Source organism: Mustela putorius, unplaced genomic scaffold (genome assembly GCF_011764305.1).
Source record: "Mustela putorius furo isolate JIRA1106 unplaced genomic scaffold, ASM1176430v1.1 tig00000145_pilon_pilon_pilon, whole genome shotgun sequence".
Classification (NCBI taxonomy): Eukaryota; Metazoa; Chordata; class Mammalia; order Carnivora; family Mustelidae; genus Mustela; species Mustela putorius.
In genome coordinates, this window is record NW_025421294.1 from 34984012 (window position 1) to 35009277 (window position 25266).

General features: G+C 47.9%; 1 protein-coding gene across 3 annotated transcripts in view; it reads right to left on the bottom strand.

The window, feature by feature from the left end:
- Positions 1-2080: 2080 nt before the first annotated feature.
- The window catches only part of HRH2 (histamine receptor H2), a 54557-nt gene continuing 31371 nt past the window's right edge, over positions 2081-25266 (bottom strand). For 2 of the 3 annotated variants that reach the window (XM_004737565.3, XM_004737564.3), the window contains one exon: positions 2081-4969. In XM_004737565.3, the coding sequence (XP_004737622.1) occupies positions 4777-4969 (193 nt within the window). In that variant the 3' untranslated portion in view covers positions 2081-4776. Of the gene's footprint in view, positions 4970-11982; positions 12113-25266 lie in introns of all 3 variants that reach the window. The other variant, XR_001180681.2, reaches the window with a different exon arrangement.

Sequence of the window (25266 nt, forward strand, 5' to 3'; positions counted from 1 at the left end):
TGTATTTCCTTGGGCATCCTTCCAGGACTACTGGACACCTAGATAAAGCCCTGGCAAGGCCCCAGCAAGTGAGGGCTTTGGCCCAGCTGGGCCAGTGCTCGGCCTAGCCCAGTGCCATCTCAGGACATGAGAGAAGCCATGTTGTGTTCTGTGACCCCGAGTGGGGAGATCAGGAACATGATACCAACACCTGCAAAGACCTCCAAAAAACAATAAATTATGAATGCCTTGTTGCTGCTGGCTGAGTGTGGGAGACTTTCTCCCAGTCACCCTCTAGGCTGTTAGTGACAATTTAAGTCTCCTGAATTGTCACTGGAATGCTTGGAATCCTAAGAGGTCTGTGTCCTTGGCTGTCAGTTCCTGCTTGGGTGGCCTGGAAAGAGATCCTTCAACTGGACAGTGAAGACGATAAATTGGCCCTCAAAGCTCCAGAGGGAGTTGGGTCAGCGAAGCGAATTGCTGGCTGCTAGGCTGAGATGGGTTCCAAATGGATTCCCTCAGTCCAGGCTTCTGAGTGCTCCCACCCACCCTCCACACTTCTAAGTTTCAGCACGGCCCCAGCATGCCCCAGGGACGTATCCCTTCAGAAGGTCATGGCTGCCATGGCCACATCCTCCTCTGGGTTCCCAGCATGGAGCCCAGGGTCTGCTGTAGAGCATGAGATAGATCCTAATAAAATCCTACAGCCCACCCTCCCCAGCAGTGGGGCTGCTCCCTCACCTGGAGAATGAATGACCCCTCTGTAACAGACCTTCTCATTCCTGAATTTTCCAAACTAGAGTCTGAATGAACTTTCCATAACACAGACCTCATCACGTTAGGCCCTCCTCATGAAGACTCTTCCATGCTCCCAAGGCAGCTGCCTTGGGGGCCTGCTCTCACTCTCTGAGGTAAGTCCTTCTGGACTCCCTGGTTTCCTTTCCCTCCTCCCCCATTTGTCTAGCTAGCAATAATGGCTTTGCTCCTCTTCGGCTTCCTATTGGTGGAATCCACACCTGTTGGAATAGGATTTTAGATTGTGATTCCCAGGTTCCAGCCCTGGCTGGTTGCCTGTATAGCACCCCACTATTCATCCCCTATTGCTATAGTTCAGGGGACACTGAATAAAGACTATCATTTTCTCCCAACCAGCTATAGACTCCATCAGCTACTCTCAACTTTCCTAAGCCTCCCTTAACACAGCTTTGTCCTTTCTTCCCTGAAAAAAACCCTATCACTTTGAGGGGCCCCTGGTTGACTCGGTTGGTTAAGCATCTGCCTTTGGCTCAGGTCATGATCTCAGGGTCCTGGGGTCGAGTCCCACATCGGGTTCCCTGATCTGCAGGGAGCCTGCTTCCCCCTCTGCCCTTCACCCTGCTCATCTTCTCTCTCAAATAAATAAATAAAGTTTTCAAAAAAAAAAAAAATCCACTTTGAGCCAGTCAGTTCCTATAAGCTTTGACTGAGATAACTCATAATCACTTCTCTGTCATTGAGGTATGCCTTTTTGTATTTGCTTCAAGGCCCAAAGTTCAGGACTCTGCAGCCTCCTCTGGTCTCCTCCCTTCCCTCCGAGGGGACACTGTCACTGCTGATCTCGAATCTGGCCAGCTCTCTCTCTTCAACTTTCAAACCCTTTCATTGGTGACTTTGGGATTCCTTCCTGGCCCCAAATCCATGAACCTCTTCTTGTCTGCTGGCCTCTTACTTGCTCCTCAACCATCTACCCAGTTGCAGACTCTCTCAACCACCAACTTTTCCATTTGAAAGCTATCTTTTTCTCTTCCCTAACACAGGCATCTGTGCAGCTGATGACTGCGGAAGCGTGGCCTTCCGCAAACCCGCACCGAGAGTCCACCATGTATCTGGCCCGTGGGGCCAGCGGACAAGGGCCTGATCCTTCTGACAACCCGTCCTTCATTGCCGGTGTGGGGTTTCTCCAGTCCCTTTGAGAGCTCCTTGACTTTTTAAGGCAATTGCCAGGTTGGCCTTTACTCCAGTCTTTTACCGTAACTCCATTTCTAAATCAAGACACACCATGTGATGAAGTTTGGGGAGTGTTCCTCACCAGGAAGTGAAAAAATAAAACTGCAAGGCAGCATCTGTTTTGATCGCTTTATTGGAACATGATGGTAACGCAGAACATGGGTTTGGGGGCCCACAGCAGAAGCTGCCCTCCTCTAGACAGCATGTACCCCACTTCTGCAGCCAGCAGAGGCTCCACAGAACCTCCAGAAGGGTGGGGGCAGCTCAGCCCAGACCTAAAGGAGGCCCCTGCCATGCCGGGGGCAAGGTTCGTGGGCACACGCTGGGCCGGAGCCCCAACCAGATGAGGCTGCCACTAGCCAGACCACATCTTAAGCCTCCAATTCCTTGGCTGTGACTTAGAGACCCACCTGCCTCAGGGAAGGGATTCTGGGGCTTCTAGAAGGAACCCAGCCAAGAGATTGAGCAGCTCTGAGGGTCATGGGGCAAATCATGCCTTCAGGTGTTTTGGCAGATAAACTGCCAAAGCCCTTGTTTAAAGCTATGTGCCAAACACCCTTCTAGGGGCTGGATATACAAAGGTCAGCAGAAATAGGCAGGGCCCATGGCCTCCTGAGTGGGGGAGACAGACAAAGGGGAGGGAACCACACAGATGACTGTAAATCACAAACACGCAGTGGCTTCTGAGGCCCCTTGTGGTGTGTGTGTGTGTGTCGGGGGGGAGGCCTGACCTAATGGGGTGGGTCAAGGAAGACTTCCTTAAGAAGTGGTATTTCAGTTAAGCTCTCATGGCCAGATGGGTGGGAAAAGCATTCCACGTCATGGAAACAGCTCTGTGCATGGCCCTACATCGGGTAGGAGCAGGAGGATAAACAAACAGAAAGGAGAAGCCAGGAGGATCAGGGCAGAGAGACAGAGGGCAATGTGGCTGGAGGAGGCCGGAGGGCCACGTCAGGCCTGAGCACGCAGAGTGGTGGCCCAGGAGAAAGGTGGTCACCTGCATGCCACATGTGACCACAGCAGCATTTTGCTTAGCCTGCTGTGGCTGTTGGGTGGGGGCGGGGGTGGGCAGAGGCCAGTGGGGAACGTGGAGAGCTGTCAGGAAGCTATCTCAGTTGTCCTGCCCAAGGGATGGCAGTGGGGCTGAGTGTGGACAGGGCAGGAAGAGAGAATCAAGCAGACAGTTGGGACCTGTGCAGTTGGGACGCGAGAAAATGGACCATGAGGAGCTGACCCTCAGGCTGCAAAGCCGGCGGCAGCCTTGTGTGTGAGACAGGGAAGCTGGCAGAGGAACCAGTGCAGGGAGAAGGTCAGAGTGTGGTTGCGGACAGGCTAGAAGAGAGGCGCCTTTGGAACACCAGGCAGAGGGGTCGGGCATGCGGCTAGGAGTGGAAAGCTCCCAGGGGAAGCCTGGGCACAAACCTGTGAATTATTTCGTCACAGGTAAATCTCCTGGTGACTTGAGTTACAAGGGTACACACGAGGCCACAGTGGGACAGAAGTGAATGAGAAGAGTGAGGAGAGAAGGCTCGTGGGACAGGCACACCGGACAGCGGGAGAGAGGACGGCCACCAGCCGGCCCAGAAGGCCTGGGTGCGCACGAAGGGGGACACCACTGGGGGTTCGTGGAACCAAGGGAGGAGTGGGATCAGGGAAGGGCCGTGGTTATTGGGGAGAGTCCAAGCACACCCCGTTCCTCTGGGTGGCACCACCCCCATTGCCTTGGGTCTCTTCAACAACCCTGTGAATAGCAAAGGGGATCTTACCCTCTTGGGTGGGAGTCAAGAGCTGCTCAGAGAGATCACTACTGATCCACCCAAGGTCCCACATCCAGCAGAGGACACTGTGTGGTCAACTCCCCACCCCCCAGTGCAAGCTCTCCCTCTGGCTCACTACCCCCCCACCCAAAACCTGCCCCTGCTATTGGCTCTGCTCCACACCCGCTCTTGTTGATGGAAAGCACCAGAGAGGGCCAGTGCTGCAGCATGAAGGGACCCCTCAGGCCCCAGGTTGGAGCCCCGCTAAGAGAAGGGTGGGCTGAGTCAAGACAACACCTTGCTCTCTCCTCAGCAGCAGTGCAATGTCAGGTCAAGGATGCGGGCTTGAGGCCTGGCTTTTTGCCCACACTCCCATTCCCTTGTTCCTTCAACAACTATCTTTTGAGGGCCTCCGAGGAGCCAGGCATGCGTGCTAGCTGAGCTCGACCTGGGGCGGACCCCAGTCTTCCTGAACACTCAGTTTCTACCTCTGTAAAGTAGGTTGGTGATTCTTGCCACAGGTTCAAAGGATTACGTGAGCTCCTGCAGTTGAAGTGCTTAGCACACGGCAGGTGCTCAGTGAAGGCAAATTTTCTTTCTTGTCTTCCCTTCTCTTCCTTTCTCTTGCCTTTCCTTCATCCCATAGAACCTGTGAGGGAGTGACAGGCTAACTCTTTATGGTGACACCCCTGCTGCGCTCAGAGGGCCTGCGTGTTCCTGCGTGGCCAAATCCACGCACACACCTGTGCACACACCCCCCGTACCAGCCATCTCGGCTTGAGACTTGGGGCCAGCCCCAACGTGAGCTTTGAACCCATGGGATTCAGGGGACCCATGCCCAGGAGAGTTCTGAACATCTGCTGAGAATGCTGAGCACCGGCTGGGCTGCTCTGCATAGACCTGAGGACCCCAGCACCCCGCTGTGTGCTCCAGGAGTCCCTAGACTCAGGCTAGGGTGCCTCCTTGGTGGCTCTGGGGGTTTCTGGGTCCTTAATGGCTCCAGGAGTCCAATCTTGGTGACCAGAAGCAGTATCTTGTGTGTCCTGGGCCGGGTCTACACAGCCTCGGAGGGCAGAGTCCTCCCCGCTTCCTGGGGTGGTATCCTCAGTGGCTCTTTGGACAGCGTCTCTCCTGGCTGCTCCTCTGAGGGGCCTCTCATGTGTCTCTGGAGGAACCTACGCCCCCACAGACTCTTGCAGCAGCTTAGAAGGTTGCCGGAGCACAGCGTACTGGAGAGCGCGGGCTTCCTGAGGAGACACAAGCATAGGTCAGGGCTGACAGGACCATGGAGCAAGGCCAGCGGGCACAGGGCCCACCCTCTGGCCTTTGCTTCCTCTGAGCCAGCCCGGGGAAGGGTGGGGTGGGGTGGGGGAACCCTTCCTTGGCCACCAGGGCAGCCCACGTGCCGCAAGGACATCGAGGGCTGCATTCAGGAGACCTGCTCTCAGATCTCACGCCTGCTTCCAGCATGCCGTGCGCCCCTTAACTCCTCCGAACCCTAGGTGGGGGAAAAACAGCCACCTTTCCAATTCTTGGAAGGACTAAGTGTTATAAGATATATACCAAAGTATGCCACACCTTGCCTGGCTCACACCAGGAGCCCAATTAGTGTTTGCTGTTTCTCACTCTCAGTGAAATGATTCCTTGCATGGCTTGAAGGGAGGCTGAGAAAAGACGCCCAGATTTACTCAGCCTTGCCTTACAATCAGTTGTGAGCACATCCATCTCCATTAGAATGTGTGCTCCCCCAAAGGCAAGGCACTAGCCCCCCGGCAATTATAGCTGGCAGATAATAGTTACTCAGTTAATGTCCTCGGAGTCAATCTGATCAAACAATAGATCTCGAACACTGAGTTAGCCAAAAGCTTGGTAGGAAAGCTTTTAAACAGGCTATTTGGCAGACATTTTTATGAAGAAGAGATTTCCTTCCCTTCGGGGCATACAAAGTTCCTTGGAGCTATTGCCTGCGAAGGTACAGATAGCAGACCAGCTTTTCTCTTTAGCTGCTTTCAGCCAGTAAGAATTCCTTTATCATCTTTATTTCAAGTCAGAAGGAAAGGCTCAGTGTGGCGCTCCTGTGTCTTCCGCACCCAACACCTGCAGATCTCCCTTTAGAACAGAGAACAGGAGGCAGGCTCAGAGGCGTAAGCAGGCAACTGGGCCTGGTCCAACTTTGATGACATTGTTTCGTGTGATTGTATCTATGCTCATGAGCTCTTTCTGTTTTCCACCAATGATACTGTTTCCATTAATAGTGACAGTATAAAGTTTCCTCATATATTTTAGTGAAAACAGCAAGTTGGTGTAGAGATTTAAGAGCATATAATATAGGTGGGACAAGACTAGGGGCTGGACTGGATGGGGAAGGGAATGCGCAAGCGACCGTGGTTTGGGGAGTGTCATTCTGAGACCCCAACACATCCCAGCTTCCACTTAGCTCAAACACAGGAGAAGCTGAGTACTGTGTGGTGTCCCTAGAGACTGTTTCTGGGGTCTCTGCCATCCCAAAACAAAAAATCTGGCTTCAGCTCTGTCTAAAGCCAGGACCGCTACCTCCTTTCTGGCTTCCCTGCCTAGGCTGGAGTGGTAGCTTTCCTCGTCAGCTTCAAGCTGGGAGCCAGCCACTGCTTGGTCCTGAGACACTGTGCTTCCTAGGATGTCCATGAAGATCACACCTGGCCTCCGCTCCCACGATCATCTGTGAAGGTCATCTGGCTGCCAGAAGAATCTATCTCCCTGCTCCTCCTCCCTTCTACATAGAGAGAGGGAAGAGCATCGAGCTTCCCTTTGGCATCTGTTAGATAGATGGATAGGGGTTATGGATTGGGATGCCTGACTTTGTAAGATACAGATGACAGCTGCCCCCGACACCCCAGATCCCCTCAGTGCTTAGGTAGGCTCCAGCCTGGCCACTGCTGAAGGCCGCCAGTGGCCCAAGCACTCCCTGGAGGTATGGCCAGCCCTTCCCTCCCCGGAACACAGGCCCTCACCTGGACCTCAAGGTTATACCCCTGGCACGTCAGAGGCCCCATCCTTCGTGCTACCAGGCAGGTTATCTACTCTTGGATTAACATTCCAGACGCAGCTCTGATCAAGCGACTTTCCCTGAAATTACCAAAGAAAAGCTAGCTTTGGCTAGGAAATAACCGGCTCCCTTCTAAAGAGCTCACAGATCCCTTAAAATAATATTACTATGGAAATATCACATGCTCCTTGTAAAAACTTTGGGACAGACAGATGAACAAAACAAAGAAGATAAACATCTCAAATAACTCCTCTTCTCAGGCATATCTTTGTTACATGTTGGATCTGTCATTAAGTATTTTTAAATGAAGTACATCATACATCCCAAAAGACTATATAAAAAAACAAATGTGCATGGTTTAAAGACTCTTAAAGAATACTAAAATGGATACCACCTTTCAGGTTAAGAGACAGAATTTACTAGTACCTGATTTGTCCCAGCAAGTACTTAGGTATTGAAACAGCCTACTGGGTCGTTCTGCCTACACTTTATTTATTTATTTATTTATTGGCAGAGAGGGGGGTGGCAAATTATAGCTTCATTCTTTTTATAAAATAACGATTGATTCAGCAGCATTGGCATTTTCTAAATTGGGGCTAAATCTGGATGGTCTGTCTGGAATAAGGCTGTTCATGGATGACAATTGTCTCGAGATGAATCTCTTCTCTGCCTCACATGCCTTCCTTTGGCAAACATCGACTCCCCACAGCATGTGGTCCGGGTGGGAGGGCGATCATCGGGCCCCACCTCCCAGATGCCTCTCCATGTGGCACCTGCGACTGCTTGAGGGGTGAGTTCAGAACACAGCCAGGGAGAAAAAGGGTCCCTCCCGTGACTGCTGCACCTTTCTTATGAGACAGAGAAGCTGGGAGCCCATGAAATAAGGCAGTCAGTGGTTCTCCTACTGAATTACTACCACTTGCGACCAAAAGACTTTTGCCCAGGGGCGCCTGGGTGGTGCAGTGGGTTAAGCATCCGACTCTTGGTTTCTGGTCGGGTCATGATCTCAGGGTCATGATTTCAGTCTTGGGATTCTCTCTCTCTTCTTCTCCCTCTGCCCCTCCCCCACTGTTCAGGCTCACTCTCTCTCTCTCTCTTTAAAAAGAAAAAAAAAAAGATTTTTGTCTAATATACCAACACAGAGTATTATTTGAGGTAGACTATTTCTGGTAATAATATAGTCAGCAAAACAACCTTCTATGACAGTTTGTAAACACAACCAACTGGCTATACTTTATGACGGTAACAACCCTCTTCAACACTTGATACCTGTAAACAAAACAACTTTTACAATATTTTATAATTGCAAACACAAGTTTAACATGACTGGAAGGGCTCACCACTTATTTGACATTTTGAGTGCATATAAAGGCTTGAAAAATACTGGCTTAGTGGGGCACCTGGGAGGCTCACTCAGTTAAGCGTCTGACTCTTGGTTTGGGCTCAGGTCCTGATCTCAGGGTCCTGGGATCCAGCCCAGACCCCAGACAGGTTCTGCACTTAAAGGGGAGTCCCCTTGAGGATTCTCTCTGCCTCTGCCCCTCCTCCCACTCAAGCACGGTCCCACATGCTCTCTCCAAAATAAATAAATAAATCTTAAAGAAAAAAGAGAAAAATATTGGCTTATTTATCAGTTAATACACAGTTTCAGATACTAAAATTTTGATTACTTAATGCAGTTAGTGGGTTTTGGGATACATAATCTCTCAACATACATCTCAATCATTTTCACCTAGGTAATAAGCATTAATTTATATAATTTACTCTGGAATTTAAAAAAAATTCACCACTTGTAAAAAACAAACAAACAAACAAACAACCCAGAAAAATCCAAAGAAGGATTAAAACTATAAATCAAAAGTATTTAAAATTCAGATTTCCTTTTATATAAATGAAATCATGTTTTATGATTTTTTCCTCTAGCTACCTTTTATTGTTGTTGAACACTCTATTTTTGAGATTAAATTGTTTATGTTCCTATAGTTCATTTTCACTGCTGTATTCTATTATGTGAAAATACTCCAATTTACTTATCCATTCACCTGTTGATAGACATCTGAGTTGTTTTCCATTTTTTTAAATCATTTCCCTTCTCATACTTGTTTTTGAATTTACATGATAATGGCCTCCTCAAAACCCTGATAGAGTTTGAGCAGAATTGGAATGATCTATTCCTAGAGTATTTGGTAGAACTCCTTTGCAAAACCATGTCATACTGGTGTTTCATTCACTTTATTTATTTCTAATGATTACAGGACCATTCCAGTTTTCTATCTCATTGCAAGTCAGTTTTGGCAAGTTCTGTTCTGCTAGAAAATTTCCCCCTTATCTGAGTTTTCCCTTGTTTGGGGCATAGAATTGATTACAGCATTCATATTCGCTTTCCTAATCTCTGTGTCATCTAAAATAATATCCTTTCTAAACTCTTCATATTGTTTATTTATGATGATTGTGGTTGATTTCTCTTCGTAGTTCTGTCAATTTTACTTTATGTATTTTTGAGGCTAGCTTATTAGGTACCTATGTGTTTAGAATTATTATTATCCCAGTAAATAGAGTCTTTTTTCAAAATATTGTGACCATCTCTATCTTTAGTAAAATTTTTTGTTTAGCATTCACTTTGTCTGATATTAATATAGTTACCCACATTTCCTTTGGTTAATATTTGACTAGCATATTGTACTTTGCTTTCCTTATACTTTCAATATTTTTGTTTCCTTAAGTCTATTTCTTCTAAAAACATTTGTTTTGGTTTAAAAAAAAATCTGACAAGCTTTGTTTTTCTTACTTGGATAGTTTATTCCATTTACACCATGTATGGTGATTACTGATAATTTTCACTAATTTCTTCAGTGTGGTTTTGTGTTTTATATTTGCCCCACCTTTTCTAACTTTTCCTATCTTTTCTTGCTTTGCTTTAAATTGCCCCTTCTCCCCTCATTCTCTTTCCTTCTCACTTTGTGGAATTTCTGGCCTCTTATAAAATAATTTTAGCATGCATATTTAACATAATAAAGTCTAGTGTCGTGGAGCCCGCCCCCTTTACTTAGTTTGCCATTCTTGTCAAATGTAAATTGGGACGAGACACTAATAAGCTAAATTCCAATACTGTGTAGACTCTATTACATTATAGAGTCTAGAGATACCAATAATTTTATAGGTTTAATATTCTTTGGCCCCCTTCATAGCCCCATGGTGCATGCTGCCGAGCCCTAAATCTGGAAGCTGGGGGATGTTAATGGGGGTTCTCAAGAACACATAATATGGGTTTTGCCACACAGTAAGTGCTTATGGTAAACAACTGTCATTTTCACCTTCCCATTATCTATTCCCCTTCTCTTGGTAATAGCACTTTGATTCTTTGGAATCCAGCCTTCCTCGCTCGTTGCCCACATGAACAAGGTGGGATTCACCTCTTATTCTTTGCCCTGGCTCCAGGTGCGTTCACAGAGTCAGACATAGGACCCACCCAGCCAATGAAAGTCTGAAACTTTTTTGTTGGAACAGTAAGAAAGAGATACATTTTCCACTGGAGTTGCTAAGACGGTAAGATATGAGCTTGGAGCTGCTGGTGGCACCACTGGGAGACTCTGAGAATGAGGTGAATACAGTGTAAAACTGAGTTGAAAGCTGGAGAAAGGCACATTTCTGATGACATTTACACATTTGGATCCAGCCATGCTTGAAGCTCCCCTTGTTTTCTTCAGATTTTTTTTTTAAAGATTTTATTTATTTATTTGACAGAGAGAGAGATTACAAGTAGGCAGAGAGGCGGGCAGAGAGTGGGGGGCAGAAAGCAAGCTCCCTGCTAAGCAGAGAGCCCAATGTGGGACTCAATCCCAGGACCCTGAGATCAGGATCTGGGCTGAAGGCAGAGGCTTAACCCACTGAGCCACCCAGGTACCCTTGTTTTCTTCAGTTTTATGAGCCAGTTCCCCACCTCCACCAATCCCAGCCTCTTTATTTTATTTATTTATTTCTTGAGAGCAAGAGCAAGTTCACATGTGCATGAGTGTGGCAGAAGGGGTAGAGGGAGAGAGAGAGAATCTTTTTTTTTTTTTTAAGATTTTATTTATTTGACAGACAGAGATCAAAAGTAGGCAGAGAGGCAGGCAGAGAAAAGGGGAAGCAGGTTTCCTGCTGAGCAGAGAGCCCGATGCAGGGCTTGATCCCAGGACCCGGGGATCATGACTGAGCCAGAGGCAGAGGCTTAACCATTGAGCCACTCAGGTGCCCCGAGAGCAAGAATCTTAAGCAGGCTCTACGTCCAGTGCAGAGCCTGATGCGGGGCTTAATCTCATGACCCAGAGATCATGATCTGAGCCAAAATAAAGAGCTGAATGCCTAACCAACTGAGTCACCCAGGCACCCCCCCCTTCCAGCCTCTTTCCACTGGGTTTCTGATCCTGGCAGTCAACAGTATTCTGATTATAATACGCCTAGAATCTGAATTTGAATCTGAATCTCATCTTTTCACATTGAGGGTGTTAGAATATATTCAGCCACCCATGGTACAGATCCAGTTTCAGCACTACTCTCTCTATAGGAAGCCTTGCTCAGGCCCTCTCTGAACCTCGGTTTTCTCCTCTGTGAAACAAGTCTGTAACAGCATCCTCACAGGACTGCTGTGAGGACTACAGGTAACAAGTGTCAGTGCTCTTCACCACTTCTGTCTCCTGCATAGAGCACCAACGACCACACACACACAAACCTGCCATCACTTCCATGAGTGCTTTTGCCCGTGTCCCACTGCTAGAGATGTCTTTATGTTCTTTGCTGACGATCAACTTCTACTTCTGTTTCAAGGTTCTGCTCGAGCATCACCTTCCATGGGAAGCTGTCTCTGAGGCTTCCCAGGATTGTGGAGCCCCTCCCAGCTCCTACAGCACCGAGGCCCTGACCTCCTGGGGTTAACTCTCAGTTGACTTGTCTGTCTCCCAGACTAAAGGCAGGCGCTGGACCTTTCATCTTCAGCCCCACTGTCCAAGTTTCTAGTAGGTGTTCAGTCATGTGTGTGAACATGAAAAGCTCAACCAATCCCAGCTTCAATAGTGATTCTCCCATGCTCTGACTTCCCCAATTCACAGATCATCAGAAACTGTGTGTGGTGACTCATGCTGCCTTTATTTCTATATCCACCTCCCTGCTGCTGGCTGGGAAAAGCCTCGTGGACAGGAACCCCGGGAGGGGCAGTGAGGGATGCTGACCATTTTAGCCAGCAACTCTGAGACTCACCATGTGCTGGGGGGATGGAGAAAGCATGAGCGTTGGGACCAGGAGTCCTGAGTGTGGTTTGAGCCTTCCTCATTCCCCCGCTGTTGGGTCTCAGGACAACTCCATCTCTTTCTCAAGTCCCTGTCTTCATCTGTAAAATGGGGATGATCCCAGTGAAAGGGCTGGAAGAGGAAGGTTCCTCCTCCTCCTCCCTTGTTTCCTGCAATAGGCGTGGCCACTGGCTGTTTTGTTCCTCAGGCTCCCTAAGAGCTGGAAGTTGAGGGACTGTGTGTTGAGGGTCTGGGCTGATCTCTGAACCCATTTCTGTGCCCAACCACACAGCAGAACCGCTACTGCCACGTGTCAGCTTTGCCTACATCCTGGGAACTGGGTCACCGAAACTCCTTTATGGGGAAAAGGAAGTAGAGGAGAAGAGAAAGGAGAAGAGGCTCTCTCGTTCGCGGGGAGCCAGCTGTAACCCACCAGCGCTCTTTCCCCTGCCTTAAGCTTTTGTCAAAGTCAGGGGTGACCCTCTTCTCAGGGCCAGGCTTATTTTCTGGTTGTTCTGGAATAAGCTACGAGGTGGACATTTCAGGACACTGGACTACCCAGACGCCAATCAGAGCGTCATTTCCACATATCCTTGTTTTCTATCACAAAGTGATACCGCCCGATACGCGGGGATGACCCAACTTCAGGCCTCGGCTCATGAAAGAAATTAATTTTTCAGCTCTACTCAGAATCTTCTGGAAGCAGATACAGAGGGTTTGCCTACAGCAGCAGGTATCACGGTGAACTGGGCGGAGGCTTCCTCCTGGAGTTTTGTACACACACTGTGCTCATTTCCAGAGAAGGTGAAATTTATCTAAGAAAGGCACCCCGGAACTCCCTGGGATGTAGTTGAGATCTGGAGGTGACAGTCATAAGCCATTGACCCCTTTTAATTTTTCCCTCATGACAAAGGAAACAGATGGTGAGGGTCTGAAAGCTTTGGGCTCATCAAAGGGATCTTAATTATTAGGGACATCTCGGGACACCCGTCCCTGAATGCTGAATGCCTGGGACCGCTCTGGGAGCTCGGTGAGGGAGGGGTCGGCTATGACTCTGGCAGTCGTGAGGGGCCTGGCACAGAGTAGGCATCCTGCACTGTACTGGTGAATGAGTACATGATCGACAGGAACTGGTGTTTACTGAGTGCTCACGTGCTAGGTCCTGAGTGGGCTGTGTGGCATCCTTTTTCTAGTTAACCCTCCCGGTGGTGCTATAAGATGAGTCCCATTTCACAGACCAAGAAACTAAGGCTCTGGGGGTTAAGTGATGTGCCTAGGTCACTCAATAACAAAACTCAAATAGGAAACAACAGCTCTTGGCTCCCACGTACACACCTTGCCACTGTGGCCTGCTTCTTTCTGAGGACCAGGCGAAATGAATTGGACAGAACAGGACCGAGGTTAAAATGAGAGACGTGGCGATGGTCAGGGAAAGGTTGCTGGTCTCTGGTAACTCACAGGTGTGAGTAGCTATGAACGTGAACACACGTATGCGGATGGGCAAGTGAGTGTGTTCTAGGGCCCGAGTGTGTGTGGGTGTGCCTGGGCAAGATGGTGGGCACAGAACCGTTTCTGGCCCCGGGGATCAGGGGAAGTTCCGCGGAGCAGGTGGCCTTTGAGTTGGGCCTGGGGCAATGAGTGGAAATCGAATGGGGATGTCAGTAAGGGGTGGGTGTCTCTTCAGGCAGAGAGGGCAGCCTGGGCTGTCTAGTTCATCTGGAGCAAAAGGAGCCTGCGGATGCAGTGGGAGAGGAGACGGAAAGGGGTCCTATAGCTGGAACGGGAAAGGCCTGCTAGACGGGTTTGCCAGCAACCTGGCAGGCCCTGGAGTGATGCTGGAGGCTACGGAGCCCAGGAGTGTCAGTAATCAGCCGAGGAACAGTCTCAGCTTGTGGCCTGGACTGGCCCTTCTCCGTGATCTCACACCTACGTGGGTCAGTGAGATTGTACCTGAGTGACTGCCAGGGATAGGGTGGCTGGTGGGGAGGGAGTGTGACCCTTTGTCACAGGTGCTCATGCAGACGGGGACAGCCAAGGCTGCAGGGTGCGGGTCCGGGCCATTTTCATGGGTGTTCTCTTGAAGGCCCTAGATCTCCAGTCATGTTGAGCATTTCAGGCGTCAGGTCTTGGCCTGCCACATGGACACTGCTCATATCTTGACGGATGAGGGGAGGAGACCTTCGTGGAATTAAGAGACCTGACCAAGGTCGCAGAGTTGGTGGGTAGAGGAATGGGGTTCTCACCACGTCTCTTTGGTCCAAAGCCTGTGCCCTGAGCCCAGAGGGCAACCAAATGATAGTGCCTTCTCATTCTGGTTCTCAGCATTTTGTGAGTCTGAGCTCAGTTAAGCCACATGCAAACCCCATGGGGGAAGAGCTAGGATTTTCCCCATTTGATGGAGGAGAACACTGAGGCACAGAAAGGGGAGAAATCTGCCCGAGGTCACACAGCCAGTAAGGGGAGCTGGGTATGTTACAGTGCACTGGGCTTGTTGCGTGAGGGGGTGGGGGGCCCTACTTCCATTCAACCCCTCCCCTGCCTCCACATCATCCGGTTCCTGGGGCTGCACTGGAATTGCCAAATAAAAAAGTGAGGACAGTACTCACGCGTCAGGCACTCAATACTGAACTACACAGCACGCGTATGACACACACAATTGAGTTCTTAGCACTAACAGATGAAGTCTGGGCCCAGAGAACTTGGGTCACTTGCCCAGAGACCCACAGTGGGTAAGTGGTAGAGCCTTGAAGGAGCCCCATGTGGCCCAGCTGCGAAGCTGGAGATGTCCTACCCACCCTGATCCCTTCCTGTATGCAAAGCAGCTTGGGGAGCCCAGGCATCACCCACGCAATTTGTGTCACACTCAGTTCGCCCCAGTCCCAGGCTTGTGCTCCCCTGCCCTGCAGCTCAAACCCTCCAGTGATCCCCATGTGACTGGATGGCTTGGCCAATCCTCTCCTTGAAAGTATAGAACGTTTGGTAAACCTAAGAAAACCCCAAAGCCCCTGCTCACGTAGCCCAGGGGGTGCTTACCAAAAAGGAACCATGGCACCCGAGTCAATCCTCAAAGTCATTTCCGATCACCCATTCTGTCCCACTTCTGTGAGGCAGGTGAAATGTCATGCCCACTTTACAGATGGGGAAACTGAGGCTCAGGCAGGCCTGCCACATGCCCATGTTTGGGTGCTATCAGGTGCAGCATCCTGGGCTCAGCTCCCTGTATCAACACGCTGGTCTCTTCAGGCTGACTTATTTGATCTGAATGGCTGAGGACGTGGATGTGTGTCAGGCTGTCCCCTCTTTGATGTCCTTTTCAGTCCTTTCAAAGATTCTCAGCTCTTCCCTGTCCCCTCTGCCCATCTGAAAAAGCCGTGCATCTATGCCCTGCCCTAGCCAGCAGCGTCTCTTACAACCCTTCCAGGATGCTCTCCCGACTTGGTTTCGAGGAAGTGATACCTTTCAGTGTGGTCGGTGGCAGGGAAGCCTGGCAGCCTGTCTAGAAAACAACTAGGCAAAGGGTGACAAAAAAAAAAAAAGCTTAAAGTGTCCCTCCCCTTCTACCAGTAATTCTGTTCCCAAAAATTCAGTTTCTAGGGAAATAATCTGAAAGAAACAGTGTTCTCTGCATGGAGATGTTCATTACAGGGTTGCTTATAATAGCAAAAAAATCTGGAGACCACAGCAAAGTGCAATTGGGAAACATTTCAGTCAACCAGGTGGCTCCTCATGCATTCCCCCCCGCCCCACCAAGCAAAGTGCGATGGCCTGGTGTTCACTGGGGACGCCCCCATGTGCCAGGCACGGTTCTCCAGACTTTACATTTATTGTCTCCTTTAATCCTTGCAACCTTCTGAAGTGGGTCCTGGCAACACCCACATTTTACAGACCAAGAAACTGAGACATGGAGAGGTTAGGTAATGTGCCCAAGGTCTGTCTGACTCCAGCAAGCTCAACTGCTCCCAGAGCCATGGTAGTGACTAGTCACTGTCACCAGGTAATTGGTTGTTAAAGGCAGGCCAGTGTGTCAGGTGTGTGACGTCTCACCTGAGATACTATTTTGAGATGTCAAGGGCTTGCTTGGCAAGGTAGTAGAGTGGGCCCCCCAGTCACTCTCCTTTGGGGTTATAACTCAGATTGGAATTGAAGTGGGGGGGTCACTGGAGGATGAGTGTCGGGGGGCTGAAAGCACAGGGGCTTGTGCCCTATCCTTAGTGGAAGCCAGGACAAGAAGGGGCCTCTGCAGACAAGGCAGAGAGGAGGCTTCAGCCTAATCCTATACCCCAATTCCTCTGCTTCACAGGGAGTGAAGGAGGTCCCCCAAATCTCATGGATCTACAGGGAGCCCCAGCATGTGGCTGGGCATTGAGGCCTGCCTGCTGGGGGAGTCTAACGAGTCTGGGGGCCTGCAGCAGAAGCCAAAGCCCCTGAGAGGATGTGGTTGGTCCTCATCAGTGCCAGGGAGAGCCCAGGAGCAGGTGATGTGTCCCTGGGCCCAACCATGCCACAAACACCAGGGATGGAGAAACTGGCGTGACAGGTCTATTGTGGTCCAGAGGACGCCATGGGAGTCAGACAGACTCTGGGAAGGCTTACCCGAGAGGGAAGGAGATGGGCAGGGAGTGGAGAGAATCTTGTTTTGAGTTGGTTCAACTTCCAAAGTCACTGTGTTTCCAGCGGGATGTGACCGAGCTCCCTGACCTGGAAAGTATACACTTCTCTCCACCATGGTGAAATGGTGGTCCACGGGCACCATGAGCAGAACAAAACAAAGAATCTTCCACCTGTGCAGGCTCAGGGCTGCTCCATAGGCTGCTGTCCCAGCCACATGCATTAACAGCCTTGCTTCTTCTCCAGCCTGCGGTGGAGGTGCTGTAAGGACGAGCCCCACTTTTCAGATGGGAATAGAGTTTTAGAGAGGGAAGGACTTGCTCAAGGTCAACCAGCCAACAAAATTGGGGAGGTCGGCTCAGCGCTCTCTCGACAGACCACCGCACTAAATGGCATCTCATTCCCTATGAGGGCACCCCTCTCCCCATGTTCCTTTGTCCAGAATGGCCCCTCTGCTCCTCAGCTTAGAAACTACCTACTGGCCTTCGGGGGTCAGCTGAGACGTCGCCCCTTCCAGGAGGCTTTCTCTGCCCTCCCAGCCCAGCCCCCACAGCAAGGGGGTCTGAGCACCGATCACATGTGTCTGTACCCCTCCTTGCTCTTCTAGGGTCTCCAGGAGTGTCTCTTTCTGTCCCATCCAAACCCCTGCAGGAGAGTGTGCCCTTGGTAAAGGACGAGTGACTCAGTCACTCAGTAAGACTTTGCAGCCCCTAAAACAGGAGACATGTGGCCCTGCTGAAGAACTCGCAAGTGTGGAACCTCTTTTTGGCCATGATATTGAGGCCACATCTGCTCATGAAGAACACAAAGGGGGAACAGAGCCATGATCTCAGGGATTGCATAAGATGGTAACAGGAATGGTGTTTCTCCTTGACTTTCAATCTTCTGGTTCCCCTTCCACAATAATTTCAGTATTTATAAATACTGTGCTTCTAAAGTCATTGTGGAAAGGGAAGTTCCCACTTTCCTTCCACTTCCACTTCCATTGTGGAAGTTCCCTGAATCCTCTGGGCATTGGGACTGCCTCGCCACCCACCCCGAATGCCGGTCCCTGGGTGACAATGGCATGTCGTTCAGTCCTGGAAGGAGGAAGGCTGGAGTCCCATCCACGGGCAGGTGCTGCCCAAGCCTGCAGCCCTCCCTGCACGCTGCAACCTTCTGCATTGATCAGTCTGCAGCCGCAGACCCGCCAGTGCGCCCCAGAACTACCCACCCCTTCCGCCAGCTGGGACAAACTCCCCAGGCTCCCTCCTTCCTATCTCTGAGTGGAGAGTAAGTCATCCATGAATCCCAGGAGAGCCTCAGGGGCTATGGACACCCTTCAGTGCACAGTGGGTCTCAGGTGTACCCCATCCCTGTCCCCGACCCCACCACAAACAGCCCCTATGGGTTTCACGAACTGCCCCCAGAGTGGAGATCTCTGCGACTCACTGCTGTCTCTTCAGGAGCCGTGGCAGCCTCCAGAAGTCTTAGCTCTCTGACAGATGAGGAAACTGGGACGCGGAGAGAGACGTGATACACAGGCAGCAAGGAATCCAGTTCCCTCATCCACCAGGGCGGGGGTCCCTCGGCAGTCCTGTGGCACACCTGCTTGGCTTGGGCTCCCCATGTGTACTCACAGCTTGGGGCGTGACAAGGACACATTTTACTGAATTTGCCTCCGCACTCAGAACAATTTATTAATATGAAAAACATGTTCTTTGCTGCCCTTGCCAGAAGATTCTTGACACAAACACATTGGGGGTTTGGCATAAATTCTCTCTCTTGTTAAGCATTTATATATAATTTGGGTTGAAACTGTTCCTTGGGCCTGATCCAAGTCCCTCATTTTCAGAGGACAGATGTGAGACTCGGGGGTCAGGGCCTGACTTGAACAATTTGAGGGCACAGCTGCGACATGAGTCCCCAGTGCCTGCCTTTAACTTCCCAGTTGCTCCTGTAGCAAAGGGGGGAAGGAAGGCAGGCAGGCAGGCAGGCTACCACTTTCTAAGCATCTACTCTGTGCTCAGTGCTCTGTATAAACTGATGCTAAGCCTTACTGCTTGTCCACATGGGGAGGCAATTCTATCCCCATTTTGCAGATGAGCAAGCTGAGGCTCAGAGAGCACAAGCCACCTTCCCAAAGTCACAGAGCAAGAGAGTGCTGGGGCTGAAATTGACACCCATTTCTTTCCCCTACATCAAGGGCTGGCAAACTATAGCCTGCAGGCCAAAACCAACCTACCACCCATTTCTGTTGAAATGGTGAGGGGAAAATAAATAGAAGAATAACATTTCACAACAGATGAAAATGATATGGAATTCCCATTTCAGCATCTGTAATAAAGTCTTATTAGAACACAGCCACCCCCATTCATTTACGTACTGTCTGAGGCTGCTTTCGCACTCTAAGGGCAGAACTGAGTAGATCTGCAAGAGAGAACAGATGGGTTGCAAAGCCCAGACTATTTACTATCTGGTTTTTTGCAGATAAGATTGGCTGATTCCTGCCCGAGGCCATGCAATTTCCCAGAGGGCCTGGAAAGTCTGCAGGGCGTCCACTGTCCCTGCACAAGGACACCAGGGCTTAAACCTAGGCCTCCTTCTGCTTGGCAAGTCCTGTGCCCTGGGACTGGATCCCCTGGAGAAGGGCCCTCCTCTAATTTATTCACTGGAGTGTTCACCTTCCCCTTTTTTCTATGGGTACAAAACTAATAGCAGTGGCCCCAAACGCACAGTTCCCCTTCCATTCCCATCACAGCCTCTAAGAAGGCAAAGTATGTCCCATCAGATAGATCTGCAGCAGCAGAAGTGGATATGAAGGTGAGGAACAAGCAGGGGCAGGGGTCTGCATGAAGCCAGAGGGAGGTAGGAGGGATGGCAGAAGCTGGATCCTCTAGCTGAGTTCAAAGGCAAAAATCACCAAGGAGTTAAATGAGGAGTTCTCTACCTTTCAAGTGACTCTGGGCGGCCACTATTTATTCTCTGTGACTTTTAAGGCTGTAAAAGGTTTCCCACCTCCTCTCTCTCTCTGCTTTCCTTCCCCTGACTTCCCCTCTAGAGGTGGGAAGGGAATCTCATTCCTGAAACTCTCCGCAGAGACAGAAGATGAAAAGGATTAACTCTTTGCTGTAGCCTGTCTGCTCTGCCTGGCAGTTGTACACACGTGTGAGCTGTGCAGGCGTGAGCAAAGTGTTCTGGGCCTCCCTTGGGCAGGAGGCCGGGACAGGGGCACCTGAGGAGTCCATGACATAGTCTCATGCCTAGGGCTCCCCACTAAGGCCAAAAGCTTCCATAAAGCCCAAGGGTTCTGTGAAGGAGAAATCCGACCATGGGTGGAGGAGGGGAGGAAAGAAGAAACAGGGAAGAAAAGAAAACAAAGTGAATGGAAGAAAGAAAGGAAGAAAAAGCAGAAATAAAGAACTTGGGCAACATTACTCTCAGTGAAAAAGCAGGTCCAAAGACCACACATTATATGGAATGTCCAGAATAGGCAAATCTGTAGAGAGAGAAGATAGATTAGTGTTTGCTTGGTGGAGGTCAGGCAGGAATCAGGGTTGGGGAGGTGATCACAGAAGGCTACAGGGTTTCTTTTGGGGGTGATGAAAATGATCTAAAATTGGTTGTGGTGATGCTGGCACAACTTTGTGAATATACCAAAAACTAGTGAATTGTATGCTGAAATGGCTGAATTGCATGGTATGTGGAGCATATCTCAATAAAACTGTTCCATAGAAGGAAGAAAGAATGAAGACCGTCCAAGATGGCAGCATAGGAAGCCCCTGAAATCACTGCCCCTGGACACACCCAGCCTATAGTTACACATGGAACAGTTCTTGCTGAAAAAGAATGGAAAAGTAGTGGAACATTTCCCTCCACAATAAGGGATAAAAGGGTCACATCAAGACAGGTAGGAAAGATGGAGACACAATCTTGCCAAAAACCATAACCCTGGTGGGATAATTCACAATAAAGAGAGATCTTCTGGGTCTGTAATCTCTGTCTGAGGAGAGACGGGTTTGTGTCCCACACTGCCCCCCCCCCAACCCTTGGTATCCGCACTGAAGAGAGGGGAGGGTCTGTGGGGATCTGAGGTATTCCTTCCGAGGGGCTCATGTGCAGACTTGCCCATCCTGGGACCAGCGGGAAGTCAGCAGTTTGAGAGGTGACTGGATTATACGTGGAGAAGGTGCATTTACCAGAAGGGCAGAGGTCAGTTGGGACTTTCTCTGGGGACGGAGGTGCGGGTGGGCAGCACTTTTGCACTTTCCCTCTACCTTGCTAGTATGGGTCGGTATGCACAGACACAGCTTTGCTAAAGCCCTGTGTGTACCTGTCCCCCAGCCCTCTTTCTCGGCCTCCCTAGAGCCATGGGCATGCCCGGGCCTCAGCACTCTCCAATAGCCTCACTGAAGATGGTTGGCGAGGGCAGTCCACACAGGGGACAGCGCTGATCACCTGGCCCTTGTGGCTAGAGGTGCTTGTGTTTATGGGTCCCCTGTGATCATAGCAATTAGAAAGTTCTGGGCAGGCTGTCACACTCAGCGCACTGCACAGAGAGCAGACTGAAACACAACTCCAGTCTGCCTCTGAAAAAGACCCCTCTACTTGTCCGGGAACTTCAACCTGAGGGACAGGTTTCAGGTTTGCTGGATAGCCAGAGGCTACAGAGGCACTTGGAGAGAATACAGCCAGGGAAATAGCGTCTTTGAGCCTTCCCTTGGCCTTCACAAAGCTCACTGGTATCTCTTAGGAAAGCGCTTATACATTTGCCTGAAGCCCTGATTTTTCCAACAGTTGCCCACAGGACACCTCCAGATTTCCTGGTCTGGATGCCAGCAAGGTCAACAACTGCAGTCCTACAAGACTGTATACATTTGCATACTTAGAAAGTTGCTACCTGAGGCTCTGGCTTCCAGTTGGACCAAAAGTAGGTGCTGCCTGTGATTTCTCTCTTTGGAACACTGGCAGGTCTTGGCACACACAACCACAGTGGTCGCTCAAGAATAAATCAGACTACACAGTCACAAAGGCTTGAGGGACAATAAGAGCTAGGGCGAGGTTGAATGATAAGGTTCATCTCCTGCACAAGGCTACTTTTTCAGGACTAAGGAGGTAGTTCTTTTGATTAATACATAGAAATCAACACAGAGAGGCAAGCAAAATGAGGAAAGAGAGGAATATGTTCCAAATAAAAGAACAAGACAAAATCTCAGAAAAAGATCTTAATGAAACAGAAATAGTAACCTATTCAAGAGTTCAAGGTAATGGTCATGAAGATTCTCACTCATCTTAGAAGCATGGATGAACACTGAGAACTTCAACAAGGAAACAGAAAATGTAAGAAGGTACCAAACAGAAGTCACAGAGCTCAAGAATACAATAATGGAACTGAAAAATACATGAGAGGGGCCCAACAGCAGATCAGATGAAGCAGTCGAATGGACCAATGACATGGAACACAGAGCAGTGGAACTCACCCAGAGCAGCAAAAAGAAAAAAGAATTTTAAAAAGTGAAGATAGCTTAAGGGACTTAGGGAAGAACATCAAGCAGTATAACATTTGCTTTATAGGGGTCCCCGAAGGAAAAGAAAAAAAGGGGCAAAAAACCTATTTGAAGATATAATGGCTGAAAACTTCTCATTCCTGGGGACAGAAGCAAACATCTAGTCCAGGAAGTCCAAAGAGTTCTTCTTCTTCTTTTTTAAATAAAATTTTTATTTTAAAATAAACTGTTTTATATTTATCAGAGAGGGAGAGAGAGAGAGGGAGTACAAGCAGGTGGAGTGGCAGAGAGAGGGAGAGTGAGAAGTAGGCTCCCTGAGGAGCAGGGAGCCCAATGTGGGTCTCAATCCCAGAACCCTGGGATCATGACCTGAGCTGAAAAAGTAGATGCTTCACTGACTGAGCCACCCAGGCACCCCTGTCCAAAGAGTTCTAAATAAGATGAAACCAAAGAGAATCACATTAAGACACATTATAATTAAAATGTCAAAAGTTAAACAGAGAATTTTAAAGGCAGTAAGAGAAAAAAAACAAAAAACAAAAAACTTCTTGCATACAGGGAACCCCTCTAAGACCATAAGCGGACTTTTCAGCAGAAACTTTGCAGGCCAGAAGAGAGTGGCATCATATATTTAAAGTGTTGCAAGGAAAAATACTTCTAACCAAGAATACTCTACTCAGCAAGGTTATCATTTGGAATTGCAAGAGAGATAAAGAGTTTTCCAGACAAGCAAAATCTAAAGGAATTCATCATCACTAAAGTAGCCTTACATGAAATGTTAAAGGGATTTCTTCAAGCTGAAAAGAAATGCCACTAACTAATAATAAGAAAACATATGACAGTAAAAATTTCACTGGTAAAGGTAGTAGATTAACCACTTATAAAGCTAGTATAAAGGTTAAAAGATAAAAGCAATAAAATTAACTAAAACTCTTAATGATTACCAAATAAATGATACCAAAATAAAAGAATGTAAATATAACATGAAAATCACAAAACATGGGGGGAATATAGAGTTTTTACACTGCATTCAAATTTAAGTTGTTATCAACTTAAATAAGATATATATATATCTACACACACACACACACACACACACACACACACACACACACACTGCTCTACATGAATTTCATGGTAACCACAAAGCAAAAACCTTTTAATAGATACACAAAACATAACAAGAAAGGAATCTAAAATTAACCCTAAATAAAGCCATCAAACCACGAAGGAAGAGAGCAAGGAGAAAAAAGCAAAAAACAAAGAGGAACTATGTTCCAGAAAACATCTGACAAAATGGCAGTAAGTACATATTTAACACTAATTAAGAGTAAGTGGACTAAATTTTCCAATAAAAAAACACAGAGTGACTGAAAGGATAAAAATAAGAAAAATATATACACTGTCTACAAGAGACTCACTTCAGATATAAGGACACACACAGATGGAAAGTGAAGGAATGAACAAAGATATTCCATGGGAATGGAAAGAAATCTGGTTTAACTATATCAAACAAAATAGATTTTATTTTATTTTATTTTATTTTATTTTTATTTTAGAGAGAGAGAGCACATATGCATGAGTGGGGAGTGTGAAGGGGCAAATGGAGAGAGAGAAAATCTTAAGCAGGTCACAGAGCCAGCATGGAGCCTGATATGGAGCTTGATCTCAAGACTCTGGGATCATGACCTGAGCCAACAACAAGAGTTGGACACTTAACCAACTGAGCCAGTAAGGTGCCCCAGACAAAATAGACTTTAAAGCAAAGATGATAAGAGAAGACAAAGAAGAGTATTACATCATGATAAAGGGGTCAACCCAAAAAGATGATAATATTTGTAAATATTTGTGTGCCAGCACGGGAGCACCTAAATATATAAAGCAAATACTAACAGACCCACAGGGAGAAATGGAAAGTAATACAGTAATAGCAGGGGACATTAATACCCTCCTTTCTTCAATGGATAGAACGTCCAGACACAAAACCATTAGGGAAACATTGGCCTTAAATGACACATTAGACCAGATGGATTTAAAAGATATATATGGAATATTCTATCTTCAAACAGCAGAACACACATACTCTTCAAGTACATATGGAACATTGTCCAGGTTAGACTACATGTTAAGCCACAAAGTAAGTCTCAATAAATTTGAGATTGAAATTACTCTTAGCGATAGAGAATAAACTGAAGATTGGAGGGGAGGTGCGCAGGAGTATGGACTAAATGAGTGATGGGTATTAAGGAGGGTGCTTGTGGTGATGAGCTGGGTGCCGCATTTAAGTGACAAATCACTAAATTCTACTCCTGACGAATATTCTACTAAATTCTACTAAATCACGAAATCACTAAATTCTACTCCTGATGAATATTATACTATATGTTAACTAGCTAGAATTTAAACAAAAATTTGAAGGGGGAGGGGAAGAGAAAGACCAAAAATCACATCAAGCATCTTTTCTGACCACAGTGGTGTGAAATTAGAAATCAATTACAAAGAAGAAAACTGGAAAAAATTATAAATATGTGAAGATTAAACAAAACAGCCAGTGGGTCAATGAAATCAAAGGGGAAATTAAAAAAAAAAAAACAAAAAAAACCTTGAGACAAATGAAAACACAACAATCCAAAATCTAGGAGATGCAGCAAAAACAGTTCTATGAGGGAAATTAATAGGGATACAGGCCTACCCCGCAAAACAAGAAAAATCCCAAATAAATAATCTAAACTTACACTTAAGAAATTAGAAAAAGAACAAATGAAGCCCAAAGTTAGTAGAAGGAAGGAAATATAAAGATCAGAACAGAAATAAGTGAAATAGACTTTAAAAAAAAGTAGAAAAGAGAGATAAAATAAGAGCTGGTTCTTTGAAAAGATAAACAAAATGGACAAACTTTTGCTAGATGATTAAGAGAAGAAGGGAAAAGGCTCAAATAAGTGAAATAAAAAATGGAAGAAGAGAAGTTACAACTGATAGCATAGAAATACAAAGGATTGTAAGAGATTGCCAAGAATAATTATATACCAACAAATTGGACAAACTGGAAGAAATGGATAAATTCCTAGGAACATACAATCTTCCAAAACTGAATCATGGGGGTGCCTGGGTGGCTCAGTTAGTTAAGCATCTGCCTTTAGCTCAGGTCATGATACTGGGGT